The 15,029-nt window shown below is 41.3% G+C and overlaps 1 protein-coding gene and 1 long non-coding RNA gene across 2 annotated transcripts; both read left to right on the top strand.

Moving 5' to 3' along the window:
- The first annotated feature begins 1,150 nt into the window (after nt 1-1,150).
- LOC109763074 (germin-like protein 1-4) lies at nt 1,151-2,032 on the top strand. The gene is made up of 2 exons (XM_073511254.1): nt 1,151-1,360; nt 1,455-2,032. Exons 1-2 carry the CDS (start codon nt 1,228-1,230, stop codon nt 2,030-2,032), a joined length of 711 nt encoding a protein of 236 aa, XP_073367355.1. The 5' UTR covers nt 1,151-1,227.
- Nucleotides 2,033-7,684: 5,652 nt separating this feature from the next.
- On the top strand, nt 7,685-9,018 carry LOC109763063 (uncharacterized). Its single transcript, XR_012205708.1, has 3 exons — nt 7,685-8,066; nt 8,252-8,436; nt 8,506-9,018. It is a non-coding gene; the product is annotated as an uncharacterized lncRNA (long non-coding RNA).
- The last annotated feature ends 6,011 nt before the right edge of the window (nt 9,019-15,029 follow it).

Raw genomic sequence — 15,029 nt, 5'->3', positions numbered from 1 at the left:
GTTATATGATGCTTCTTTAGTTTCTTTCCCGCTCTGCTGTAAGATATGGTGATTTCTTTTAATGTAAACAGGAGAGAATGCTTTCTTTTATCAAAAAAAAAAGGCTGGATTTACGGGAGGGCCTAGTTTGACGCCTATCGCTAATTAGTATCTGGACATTAGTTTTTCTTTTTAGGCAAATCTGACCATTACCAAACACGTAGACCTTCTACGTACCTAGTGTTGGATAGCCCAAGCCCAAAATTGTTAGCCCACAGCCACATACAATCAGGTCGATCTGAGGGTATAGACAATACATCGCTTTTGCCATCCGTTTGCTCGACACCATCCTCGATCGTTTCCGCCGCCGCCGCGGACCTAGGTCTGAATCGAGCGGCATACATGTCGCATCAGCATCAGCATCAACCTGAACCGACCAAGGTGTGGATTCCGCACGCCGTTATGAGTCTACCACAAGCTAGCTGATCTACTAATTGGCAAACATCTCCCGCCTCTCAGACTCTCAAAGCACGGCTTGTGGGCCTGTCTAATCTCAACCAAGGTATGCCACATAGATATATTAATTTTACATTTAGATTATGCAAACTACTCCGTAAACTCATATAAGAGCGTTTAGATTACTCTTATATTAGTTTACGGAGGGAGTATTAGTTAGAATCAATTATAAAGGATATACCTATTTTTGTACTAATTAGAAGTCTAGAATTGCATAAAACATGAAGAAGAAGAGACCACCAATAACTAACAATTGAAGCCATTGTTTTAATCACCCACTCTACTGATGAGAATGCAAAACGACATGTATAAATTTTGGGAGTGATAACACTACAAAACTTGACGTTTGATGGTTTGATGGGCCTATTGTGCGTAAATATACATCTAGGCTAGTAAAAAATTGTAGCCATTTCAATGTAATTGCAAAACAAATATTGTCATTGTTTGTTTGATATTGCAATGAAATTAGCTTAGGCCACATTTCGTCAAAATATATTTAAGTATTGATATACTTTGGGGCTGCATTTCATCCGCATTGTCCTGTTCGCCCCCCTATGTTCAAATCCTGGCTCCGCCCCTGACCGTCACATCTATAAATACCACCTCCCAAGCACCCCCTCTTCACCAAGCCGAAAGTTGCTCTCATCTAATTAGCTAGCTCACGAGCTATATAACTACCAGCCAGCTAGCCATCGAGCCAAGTCCAAGGACCAGGCAGACTAACCACTAATCATGGCCAAGCTCTGCGCCGTCCTCCTCGCCGCCTGCGCCGCCCTCCTGGCGCTCGGTGCCGTGCCGTCACTCGCCGGCGACCCCAACATGCTCCAGGACGTCTGCGTCGCCGACTACATATCCCTTCACGGCCGTGAGTGACCGATCAATTCTCATTTCATCGTGCATGCAATATTTGAACGATCGACCACTGACCGGCCGGAATGCATGCGTGTGTGTGTGTGCAGCGCTGAGGGTGAACGGATACCCGTGCAAGCGTGCGGAGAACGTGACGGCGGACGACTTCTTCTACGGTGGGCTGGCGAGCGCGGCCGACGTGTACGGCGGCGGCAATCCGATGGGCTCCGTGCTGACCGCGGCAGACGTGGAGAGGCTCCCGGGGCTGAACACACTGGGCATCTCCATGTCCCGCATCGACTACGCGCCCTGGGGCGGCACGAACCCACCTCACTCGCACCCGTGTGCCACCGAGATCCTCTTCGTCGCCGACGGAACCCTGCAGGTGGGCTTCGTCACCACCTCCGGCAGGCACATCACCCGTGGCGTGCCAGGGGGGGGGGGGGGGGGGGGGGGGGGGGAGGGGGTCTTCGTGTTCCCACGCGGTATGATGCACTACGAGCGCAGCGTCGGCGAGGCGCCTGCCGTGGCGATCTCGGCGTTCGACAGCCAGCTCCCCGGCACGCAGAGGCTCGGCGAGGCCATGTTCGGGGCGGGGCCGGGGGTGCCGACGGACGTGCTGGCCCGGGCGCTGCAGACCGACGGCGGCGTGGTGGAGAGCATCAGGGCCAAGTTCCAGCCAAAGTAGGCCGCGAGCACGTACGTGCGCAGAGCGTAACACACACATTAAAGTCGCGTAAAAAAAGCGTGCGTACGTGATTTAGCGTGTGGTTCATTTCGGCGCTTTGATAGTACGGTAAAAATAGCTTCTTCTTTTTTTGCGAGGAGTAAAAAAAAATAGCTTCAAAAAAAAGATAGTACGGTAAAAACCTACGTGCGTACGTCGATTATCCTATATGTCTTCTCATCTCGTCTGCCTTTAGGTGAAAAGCGTCTTGTTATTTGTTCGTAGTTGAGCTGTATGCAGGTATCGATGGTTTTTCGTACGACGTCCTAAGTTTGCTGTAGTTTTCCAACGCGTGTTAATGTAATAAATAAATGCCCCCATGGTTTGTCAGCGACTCAGCCTGCTTTACTTTGTCCCAATCCACACAAAGTTGTGTGTGATGTGAAACAAGGAAGACAAATGAATCTCTATCTCTTTCATCGATGATCTCTGTACATTATATATCCCTGAAGGGACGCGTTCGGGAGACGCGACAGTTAGAAAAGGCTAACCGCCTGTCGGTTTACAAGGTGGAGATTATCCATAATTAATTATATCTAATTAGTTCTTAACACTCCTCCTAATCTCCGCCTTGATTATGTAGGTCATCATTTTGAAAAATGCTCCTCCAAAAACCATGTGGGAAAAATATGAAGAGATATTCATAATATGCCATGAAAAACTCCTTTCAAAAACCTAGTGGGAAAATAAGGAGAAAATGACATATCATAGTTCTTGTATTACAATTGCCTCATTAAAAACCTTCCATGAGAAACCATATAGGAAAAACTCATAAAGAAAAAGAGTGCAATATCAGGATCGGGAGATCTCGAACAGGTTATCATATGGGAGTACACTCCCCCTCAATCTTGCAAAACATAAAGTCATCTCATACCATTTCCATTAACATGATAATCGAGATTATCACTTGACTTTGTTTGCAAAATATTTATCTTCCCACCTCCTTTTAACTTATGGTGAAGAAAATACATTCAGAGCAATACACTTTCTAGTTGCTCCTTACAACCTGTCTGCATTTGTGTAATACAAACAACATTATCTTCATAGATAATGGTGGGTGATTCCTACCAATCAATCCCACTTGAACATTAGCAAAGTTCATCATTCTGTGAAGTCACACACATTCACTTGATGCTTCATTCAAATTAACGATTTTAGAATGATTAGTGGATGCAGTCACTAAAATATGTCTTCTCGACTTCCTAGAGAAGGTCACACCTTCATTCGAGGAGACAAAAACTAGTCTGTGATCTAGGAATATGGGGATCTAATATATACCCAGCATCACAATATCCAACCATGGTCATATCTTTATTTTATTTCTCATAGAATATGCCAAGATCTATGGTGTCCAGAAGATATCTAAAAATATTCTTCACACCAACCCAACGCCTTTTAATCAGTGATGCATTGTATCTAGCCAATAAATTTACTGCTAATGAAATACCAGGCCTAATGCAGTTTGCTAGATACACACGTGCTCTCATTGCACCGTGATATGGAAACTCAAGTCCAAATATCTCTTCATCACTGACATTAGGCCTTAATGAGTCCTTATCTCTAGTAATCCAGAGATCTCAAAACCATAGTTCTTTAATGGATATGACTTATCCATGGTTGAAGTTTCAACAATCTTTTGGAAAAATATAGACTGATGAACAAGTATTCCCGAAGGAATACGCTCAACTTCCAAACTCAAGCAAAGTTTGGTCTCAACCAAATCTTACATCTTACACTCCGTCTTAAGATGATATGATTGTATCATGTATCTCTTGTGTAGCTCCAATGATACTAGATCATCAACATACAAAAGTTTTGTACAAAATCCCTCTTTGGATTTCTTGATGAACATACATGAACAATAATCAATGTTTGAGTAACCTTCTAATAAATGAACTCACTCAGTCGGTTCTACCACACATTGCCGACTACTTCAAGTCATGATGACTTCTGAAGCTTTACGCAACACATGTTGCGATAAAACTCGGAATCTTCGTTCCCTCAGGAACTATCATTGAGATATCCGAATCAAGTGACTCATACAACTATGTAGTCACAACATCCATCAGTTTGATATACAAATTCATTATTCACTGCCAGTGATATAAAATATTGGAACGTTATTCCACTCACAACAGGAGAATATGTTTCATCTTAAACAATGACGGGTTTCTGCGTGAACCCATGTGCAACAAGCCTCGCTTCATGTCTCACCACCTCATTGTTTTCGTTCATCGCATGAACAGAAACCCATTGTGTTCCCCTAGAGAACACATTCAGAGGAGTGGGTATTACTGATCAGGTCAATACCCCCTCTTCTTGAGAGCGAGTGCCTTCTCAATTGCTGCCTTCCTTTGAATCAACTAGAGTGCTAAAGGCACTCACCATGCATGGATTTAGGTTCTAGATCCAATCCAAGGTCTTTTGCAATTCTCCAGGAGAAATAAATGTTGACATAATCTAGTCTTTATTATATGATTCTCCCGAATCCATATACATAGTGGAGATTTCATCATTACCTTTTGACTCTTCGTGATTTCCCACAACAATTGAGTCAAGGTCTTCCGATATCCCAGCACCAAAATTGTGTGCGCACTCGTGCTGGGTCCTAGATGTTCCCACATCCTTCAGGTGTCCTTCAACCCTAGGTTGAATGTCAACATGAAGTTGACCTGCATTTACTGTTTGAGGATTCCTCATTCCCCTTGGACGCTTCCATGAAGCCTTGTCCTCTTGTGTCCAGATTCCTCCCCCTCTTCGGTGGCCGAGTGGACCTGTGGGTCACATCCACTCTCTCTGACACATTCACTATGGGAACATTTTACTTTGTGACACTTATATACTTAGTAAATGCAACTGGCACATTATTTGCGATCCTTTGCAAATTGATATCTTCTAAACCTCCGGTTTAGACTCATTCGTACGTGGACCTAAGGACTAGATGTTTATTCACATCTAATTCTATTTCCCGGCATTCAATGTGGTTATTATATCCCCCTAATGCCGGAAAAATGTCCTCATCAAAATAGAACCAGTGTATCGGGCCATACTGAAGTCCTTAGAAGGGGTACTTTATGATTGACGGAGAATTTGTACCTCACATAGATCCCCATTTCTCTATGAGGGCCCATATATGTACGCTGCGGTGGTAAAATCTGTATGTATCCAACACAACCGAATTATCGCAGATGGAAAATACTTACTGATTTCCACGTACTAACTGCAACGGGGAGACCGTATAATATGCAGTTGATCGAATTTGTATCAATGCAGTATGAGAAACTGCATGGCCCCAACAAGATATTGGGAGATTACAATTCTGTAGGAGCAATCTTGCTATCAACTATCCTCTTGATAAGTGATTCCGCAAGATCATCCTCGGTATGTACACATAGTACAAAAATGCTCCCCAGCTATGCCTAAATCTAGGCAGTAATCATCAAATGCTCATGAACTGAATTCCGCAGCATTTTCCATTTTAATGGATTTTATCCTGTCCAGAGGATGATTTTCTCTCAAATTAATGATCCGAGCAATGAACTTTGCAAACATATGGTTCCTTATAGTTGTAAGACACACATTAGACCATCTCATCAATGAGTCCAAAAGCCCTATGAAATATCCGAATATTCCATGTAATGGTTGAATTGGATCACATGCATCTCCTGTACAAGGAAATCTAGTCGCTCATCCTTTATCTTTGATACGATGGCTTGTGATCAATCTCCGAGTCTGCACATATCATGCATACATAATCCAATGGATTTGGAAAATTCAAACCATTAGATTGTGTCCAACGGAACCATCAATAATTTTCTCATCATCCCAATACCAAGATGATCCAGGCAATGTTGCCATATCTTGAACTTATCAAGATTCTAGCAAATTATCTTATACGCCAAATGTGTATCCAATTTAATGTATGTATAGTACAATCCAAAAGATAAAGAAGGCATTTACTCTAGGATTTCATTCAAATCCCTTTTGTCGAGCCATGAGTAGGTTTCCAACCTCACTCGCTTTATGGGTTTCAACATACAAACCATGGCGGATATCCTTAAAACTCAACAAGGTATGAGTAGAATCTAGATACATCGATGCATCCAAGAATACCATGTAGTACCCATTGGGAGTGCAACTGTGGCTTGACCAGAACCAACAATTGCCTCATCGCGACCAACAATTGCCATGACACTTCCAGTACTCTTCTGAGGGGTATGGAAATACTTACTCTCCCTTAACATCATGTTAGTAGACCCAGTTTCCACTTAACACATTTGCTTCTCTACTGGATCATTTACATAGGTTTCTAAAGAGAAACAAATCAATTTCAACATATGAATGAACTCAGATAGAAATACTACATACATTACAAAATGTATATGTCAAAGGACATACCACAAGCATCATGTCTAATGACATAGTTATCATATTATGTCGATGGACATAAATTCTTTTTTTACCCTATGTAATATGTCTGTGGATATAATTCCAATGCCTGACAAATCCAAGAGACTAAATCTGGTCTCCATATATGTCACTAGAAGTGAAGTCCACTAAAATATCATCGATATTTAGTAGTGGACCTTCCTTTCGCTAAGCATGCTCCTGGTTGCCAACGTTCTGAGGAACGTTTAGGAAACTTTCAACCATCGGGAAATCATCCCTATGTTCAGTGAAGTAAGCTTCACATTGGTTCCCATGAGACTTTTGCCCACTTTTGCCCTTGGCAATTGATTGCATGCACAGATCCACCAAATGCTTGGGAATATCACTTGTCCTTGCAATCAGTTATACAACCACTCGTATAGCAACCACCAGAGTTGCTAGCATTGTCATTTTTTAAACAACTTTTGCTCTTTTAAGCTCCATTATTACTCAGCTTCTCATCAATGCATGTCTCCACTTCCTTTCACAAATGACGAAATTGTTAAGTCAAAATCTTCATACAAGAATTGAAAGTGGAGATCATTTATGCGATGAGATCGGCATCTAAAACTACACTATTGCAGAATCACAACTTTCAGAGTTGTATGTTGCCACTGACTCGAAGTCATGGAATGACGAGCGTCCATTCCCTATGCACTATAGGTATCATCACCACTCTCTATTGATCCCAACAGATCAGAGTGTAGGTGATGTGACATGAAGTGCAATACAACATACTACGCTATATCATCTATAGCAGGAGCCCCTGAGCAGGTGCGGCTATGGTGGAATTGAGATTCAGGCAAACTCAGCAAATGCATTCTCGATATGTCCAACATATCTTGCATGAAATATTCATGCCCATTAATTTACTCTCTAGTAAATTAATTTTCAATAATCATCAACATGTAGCAACCATCAAATTGCTTGATCAAATATGTTGATACACTAGTGTGCTTTATGATACAGTAATATACATGAAATTACTGTAAATACACATACATGCGAAAACTGCATAGCCAAATGCTAAAACAGAAAAGGAAAACATTAGAAAAAATGGTCCTGGGCCGAATCTGCACAGCCCAAACCAGTGGGCACAACGCACATGTTTTTTCTTCGTTCTCGCTTCCTTTTTTTTTTGACAGAGATGGGCCTTTGGCCGGCCCACGGGTGCGCACCGCCCCAGAGATCGGATAAGGGAGAGGCGACGGGGCGGCTTCCGATCCCATCGACCAACCGCCCCCAATCTCCTTGTCCAAACGGCGGCCTCGGCCGCCTCCCGGCCATCCGCCGTCGTCGCTGGACAGAGGGTCCCGGCGCGCCGTACTTCTCCTCTGAAGAAGAATTTATCTCGCTGCCGCGCAAGGAAACTGCCTGACGCTTGCCTCGACGATCAGCGGCACGCCGACGCCGTGCGCCGTCGCGCCGTTCGACTGCTGCTACCGAAGCTGCGCGCCCGCGCAGGAATGCCTCACTGGGCCCCGACGGTTGTGCCGAGGGCCGCAACGCGGGCTGGGCGCCGCCTACGCGCGCTATGCACGCGGTGCCGCCACGGTCGCTTATGCGGGTGAGTGCCTGAGTGGATGTCGCCTGTTACCTTACGGCTGCATATGCGTGATGTGGCTAGCGAATTCCTTTTCTTGCTTGGGAGTGCCGATCATATCTCCTGCGCACAGGCTACACGCCGATTAGTTAGTACTAGTAGGTCTTTGATTTAATCACAGAAGACAACTCCTGATTCATATATTGTAGGGCTGCATGATCTTCTTTGGCATGGAGATGGAGGGGCTGGTGCGTCGCCGCCCTTTGTGTGGAGAGCGCCGACAAGAGGCATCTCCTCCCCTCTATAATCTTGGGCGTGGACTCACGACCGCTGCTGATGCCGAAGGTACCATCGGCCATGTTCATGTCGTGGATGGCCGTTGTCGACGCTGAAGGTGCCATACGCTTTCTCCCGTGCCGATGCATGCATGTCTTCTCTTTCTGTTGCATGTCGCCATGTGCAGGGCCGCGTGAGCCGCCGCCGGTCCTCAAGAAGGGGGCGAGGTCCACGCCGTTGCGTCGCCCATGAGCACTGCGGGTACGGCGCAGACGCCGTCGCCGCCGTGACTGATGTCGCCATCCGCACCGGGGCTTGATGCTTCACTCCGCCGCACCGTATAGCGCCGCTTGAGCGTAGCGCCGGCACAGCCGGGGATCCGCGAGGCATCGCTGTTCTCTCTGGCCTAATCGCTCTCCGTTAGGCAAAGTGCTGATAACGTGATGTGAAACAAGGAAGACAAATGAATCTCTATCTCTTTCATCGATGATCTCTGTACATTATATATCCCTGAAAGGACGCGTTCGGGAGGGAGCGAGGAGAGACGCGACAGTTAGAAAAGGCTAACCGCCTGTCGGTTTACAAGGTGGGGATTATCCATAATTAATTATATCTAATTAATTCTTAACAGTGTGAACTGTGTGATATGGTAAGTATTGTGAGGAGAAATGCCATTTACTATCCTTCAGCTGTTTCAAAAGTCGAAGTTTGCTATTTCAACTTTCAAAAGCAGACAATTTTGATCCTTCATACATCAAAACTATCTAGCTTTGATTTACATGCATCACTAAAAATACTCCCTCCGTTCCGAAATATTTGTCTTTCTAGCCATCTCTGTAGACATGTTTTAGAGTGTAGATTCACTCATTTTGCTCCGTATGTAGTCACTTGTTGAAATCTCTAGAAAGACAATTATTTAGGAACGGAGGGAGTAGTTTTGAATGATGGCATGACAACACTTCTCGCACACAACAGCCTGGTGAATAAAATATCATAGTAGTAAAACCAAATATTGAAATTGAAGTTCATTAATATTCTAGCGAAGTGATAAAAAAATCCATAAGTTCCCAATTTTATTAGATTCAGAAATCTTGTAAAATCATATAGAGCTATATAACTGTTCATTGTTTCTTCTTTTAAAAGTCTCATAATATATAGTATCAGTTCTAAAATATGCCTAAATTTTTAAATAATCAAAATTTCCCAAATTACTCATGTGCTTCTTTTTATTGCAAATTTCTTGACTAGATTTCCACGTGTGCCAAAACTGGTACAGATCACTGTCAAGACCGCCTTTATTACCGTAAAAAAGTCCATGTGAATTGTATGATATGGTTAGTATTGTTATAAGGATAGATGATAGAAAAACGGACATTTTTATCCTTCATGTATTAAAACCGTCTAGATATGGTTCCTCACCACCCAAAGAGTAGTTTTTAATGAGAAAATGGCAACGCTTCTCATACATTGTAGTCTAGAGTAAACAAACATATTAGTAAAACCAAATACAACAATGGTGAAAGTTCATAGATATTCTAGAGAAGCTATCAAAACTTTATCTGAATTTCCGATTGCATAAAAACCTTCTAGTAAATTCATGGTGTGATCTAACCTTTTGTTGTTCCTTCTTTTTTAAATCACAAAATATTAGTTCCATTTTAGAAATATGTCCAACTTATCTAGATTATATACCTTTCTTTTACTTTTTTTTTATAGATTTCTTACAATATTCATGCGTATTTGCTTTTTATTACATAATTGCTGACTTGACTTCCGCACCTACAAAACCTGCCGTAGTTTGGTTAAGACCATCTCTAGCTGGTGCTTCAAAAAAAAAAGACCATCTCCAGCATGGCGAGAAAAGTATTTGTGAATTGTATGATATGGTTAGTATTCTTATTAGGATCCATTTGTTGTTTCCAAAGTCGAGGTTTGGTATTTCAACTTGAAAACCAACATTCTTCACTCCTCATGTATTAAAAATGTATAGCTCTGGACCTTCGGTTCCTCACCTCACCAAAAAAAGAATTTAATGACCCTATGATGGGACTTCTCACACATTTCCAGGTGAGTAAAAATAATATTAAAACCAAACCCATATATGTATAAGTACATTAGTATCATATAGAAGTCTTAAACAAAATTTATGAATTCTAAATTGCATAAAATCCAGAAACATTCATATAAAAGCATGTGCTACCTGGCTTGTAGTTGTTTAGAATTTAAAAACCCTCACAATTGAAGTGCAATTTTTAAACCATGCATGCATTTTTCTAGTTTTTTCTAAACATACTCTAAAGCTCCAATGAAACTATGGGCTTTTCTGTTCGTATTCGTACTTACAAGATTGTTGGCATTACTTTCACGTGTGCAAAATCACAAAGGGTGATAGTTACGACCGCCTTTATTACATCAATATAAGGAATCTAATTATTCTGGCACTCGAGGAACCAAGGCCTTGTCCAGAAGTTGAGGTACCAAATTGACATTTTAGTTTTTCAGGGGTGATTTACATTTTAGTAATGTTGGATAAAGCAAGAATGCCAGTTTTCCTTTGTAAAATCAAAGAGCTATATAATTGTTCACTGTTTCTTCTTTTTAAAATCTCATAATTTATAGTACCAGTTTTGAAATATGCCCGACTTATTTATATAAACTTTTAAATAATCAAAATTTCCCAAATTACTCATGTGCTTCTTCTTATTGCAAATTTCTTGACTAGATTTCCACGGGTACCAAAAATGGTGCGGATGTTTGTTAAGATTGTCTTTATTACCGTAACAAAATCCATGTGATCTATGATATGGTTAGTATTGTTGTAAAGATAGATGTTAGAAAAACAGACATCCTTTTATTCTTCATGTATTAAAACCATCTAGATTTGGTTCCTCACCACCCAAAAGGTAGTTTTTAATGAGAACATGACAATGCTTCTCACACATTGTAGTCTAGTGAGTAAAAAAACATATTAGTAAAACCAAATACAACAATGGTGAAAGTTCATAGATATTCTAGAGAAGCTACCAAACTTTCTCTGGATTTTCGATTGCATAAAAAAACTTCTAGTAAACTCATGGTGTGATCAAACTTTTTGTTGTTCCTTCTTTTTGAAATCTCAAAATCTTAGTGCCATTTTAGAAATATGTCCAACTTATCTAGATTATATACCTTTTCTTTTTACCTTTTTTTATAGATTTCTTACAATATTCACGGGTATTTGTTTTTAATTACATAACTGTTGACTTGACTTCCGCACATGCAGAACATGTCGTAGTTTGGTTAAGACTGTCTCTAGCATGGCAAGAAAGGTATTTGTGAATTGTATGATATGGTTAGTATTCTTATTTGGATCCTTTTATTGTTTCAAAAGCCGAGGTTTTGTATTTCACTAGGACCCTGCTACAGCAACGCATTTTTCCGTATCTAAATGTCCATATATGCGTTGTTAGTACCTTTACCAACGGTTTGGAATGCGTAGCGTTATCCAGTGTTGCTAGCGCATAATGCAACACTTATACTGCCGTCGGTAAAAGGGACCATTGCAAGACTACAACAGATAAAACAGACTTTTCCAACATTTTTATACGTTGGTGCTTAATGATTAGGAATCAAAATCCCATTGCTTGGCAACGAAGAATTTCCAACGCTTCAAGTGTTGGTACATATATAGTGTGAATAATAATAATATTATTGTATAGATATTGCTAGCAATTAAATTAATGCTCCATGTAAAGGTGATAATTATGTATTAGAAGTGATGGAAAAACAAGAGAATATATTCACGAGAGGAAGAAATCATATATTTGATAAAACTGTTGGATTACAATAGTGGATATTACAGGAGGAACATCATCGAAATGTGATGCATAATCTAACTATTTTCTTGCCAGCAAAACTTAAATTGAAAATATCCATCAACATCCCTACAACTTAAACTAAAACTTAACCGAGGAATAACAGCCAATATGAACGTCATTCCTACAAACATAACTAAAATTGAAAGCATGGATCATCATCATGAAACGGGACATCAACATCATCATCGCAGTATACTTGCCAGGCACCCATATACTCATCCATTTATCTTTTGAATCTACAAAAAAGAAAACAAAATGAACTGTTAACACAAAACATTGACATGATGCAAGTAGTAATAGAGGCAAGATATTAGTCATCTACAAAGGTTGAAAGCCATGCAATCTTTGTTTTTTATGCATTACTGAGCGTATTCACTTTTTGCGACTCCGTACCAAATTTTCAATTTTCACAAGTGTCATATCGACATGCACTGCCTAGAATTCATTTCTAATTTTGGCACCATCAAATTTAAATTTAGGATCAAAACTTACAATTGTAGCAAGGGCTACGTCCCTGTTATGATTTTTCAGGCTCTTCAAGAATACTTCAGTTCCTGCCTGTTAAAGAAAATCAAAGTTACCATATGAAAAAACAAAAACAAAACAGGGGACATATTAAATGAATTTGAGCACTCTTACATGTAGTTGACTGGCAACCAACGAACTCAGAGAACCACTTTGAGCACTCTTACTCCCTGCATTAGCACCTTTTGTTGTTTTTTTGGTCTAGATGGGCAACAATCTGACAGCAAAGAAGAAGTGATAAACAAATAACCAAGCTAGTACTATAGTTTGAACAAAAATTTGTATGTGATTATGAAAAGATACAGCTTGTTTGTAGTATAAGTTTTTTCTCTCTAACGTGCACTAATATTCTCAACCAAAGTTTCTTAGATACATAACCACCTGAGCAATATATTTTGAACATATTGTGTATGGTAAAAGAAATATACCTTATGTGCAACAAAACTTATTTCCCTTTGTCGTGCACTGAAATTCTGATCAGAAGTTTCTTGGTTCTGGACAACATTCTGATAGCAACAAGTAAACACATAAACATGGGAGCACTATAGTTTGATCATAATTTTGTATATGAGATTATGAAGATACCTTGTGTGCAGCAGAACATTTTTCTAGTTGTCGTGCACTGCCACCATTATGAACCATAGTTTCTTTGTTCTAGGATAAAATGACACACATCGAGTTTTGAATATTGTATATGTAATTGCAAAAAGGGGATGGTTCTCATGATCATTGGATCAGATCTACTTCTCCTATAACCTGTTTGGGCCCTAAGAATTTCATACAAAAGGAAACATATACTCACTCCTGCTAGATGTGCGGTTTCCTGAAAAACAGACATGAAAATCCTGCATTCAAAATAGGGCAAAATCCAGACAAGTTTGATCCTGAATCTTGTAAGGAAGCTTATACCTGTTACCAGTTCTGGATATTGTATATGTAATTGCAAAAAGGGGACGGTTCTCATGATCATTGCATTAGATCTACTTCTCCTATAACCTATTTGGACCCTAAGAATTTCATACAAAAGGAAACATATACTCACTCCTGCTGGATGTGCGGTTTCCTGAAAAACAGACATGAAAACCTGCATACAAAATAGGACAAAATCCAGACAAGTTTGATCTTGAATCTTGTAAGGAAGCTTATACCTGTAACTAGTTACAGCAAACTCTCTGTAGCAACTCACGTTCATCGTATGTCACAATAGGGCAAAATGACACAGATCAAGTTTTGGATAGTGTATATGTAATTGCAAAAACGGGATGGTTCTCATGATCATTGCATCAGATGTACTTCATGTCCATCGATTGACCATGTCTCCATCATGCTGCACGGCACTATAAGTACATGTGCTGCAAGAGCTCAGAACCAACCACGAGTTCTCGAGCAGTACTTTAGGCCCTCTTTGATTTGTAGGACTCTCAAAACTCAGGAATAGAAAAAATAAAAGATTGGAGTTGCATGCCCACTTGAATCCCATAGGATTAGCACAAAGTGTTTGATGCCACAGGAAAACAAAGGAAGTGAAAAAAGATGTTGGAGTGGATGCTAGATTTCCAATGAAATCTAGTACACATGATTCCATAGAAAAAAATTCTCATAGGATTCAATTCTATGAATCAAGCGACCAATGTAGGAAAAATCCTAAGGATTCTTCCTCGAAACAGGCTTTCGCCCCACTTTATATATAAAGCAACAACCAAACACAGTACAAGGTGATGGGGTAGTGTTGGGAAACGTAGTAATTTCAAAAAATTTCCTACGCACACGCAAGATCATGGTGATGCATAGCAACGAGAGGGGAGAGTGTTGTCCACGTACCCTCGTAGACCGACAGCGGAAGCGTTATCACAACGCGGTTGATGTAGTGGTACGTCTTCACGATCCGACCGATCAAGTACCGAATGTACGGCACCTTCGAGTTCTACACACGTTCAGCTCGATGATGTCCCTCGAACTCCGATCCAGCCGAGTGTTGAGGGAGAGTTTCGTCAGCACGACGGCGTGGTGACGATGATGATGTTCCACCGACGCAGGGCTTCGCCTAAGCTCCGCAACGGTATTATCGAGGTGTAATATGGTGGAGGGGGGCACCGCACACGGCTAAGAGATCTCAAGGATCAATTGTTGTGTCCATGGGGTGCCCCCCTGCCCCCATATATAAAGGAGCAAGGGGGAGGCAGCCGGCCAAGGGGAGAGGCGCGCCATAGGGGGGAGTCCTACTCCCACCGGGAGTAGGACTCCTCCTTTCCTTGTGGGAGTAGGAGAAGGGAAGGGGGAAGGAGAAAGAAGGAAGGGTGCGCCCCCCTTCCCTAGTCCAATTCGGACC

Source organism: Aegilops tauschii, chromosome 3, assembly GCF_002575655.3.
Source record: "Aegilops tauschii subsp. strangulata cultivar AL8/78 chromosome 3, Aet v6.0, whole genome shotgun sequence".
Taxonomy (NCBI): domain Eukaryota; kingdom Viridiplantae; phylum Streptophyta; class Magnoliopsida; order Poales; family Poaceae; genus Aegilops; species Aegilops tauschii.
Note: the sequence above shows the minus strand (reverse complement) of the source record. Positions and strands in the feature narration are given on the sequence as shown.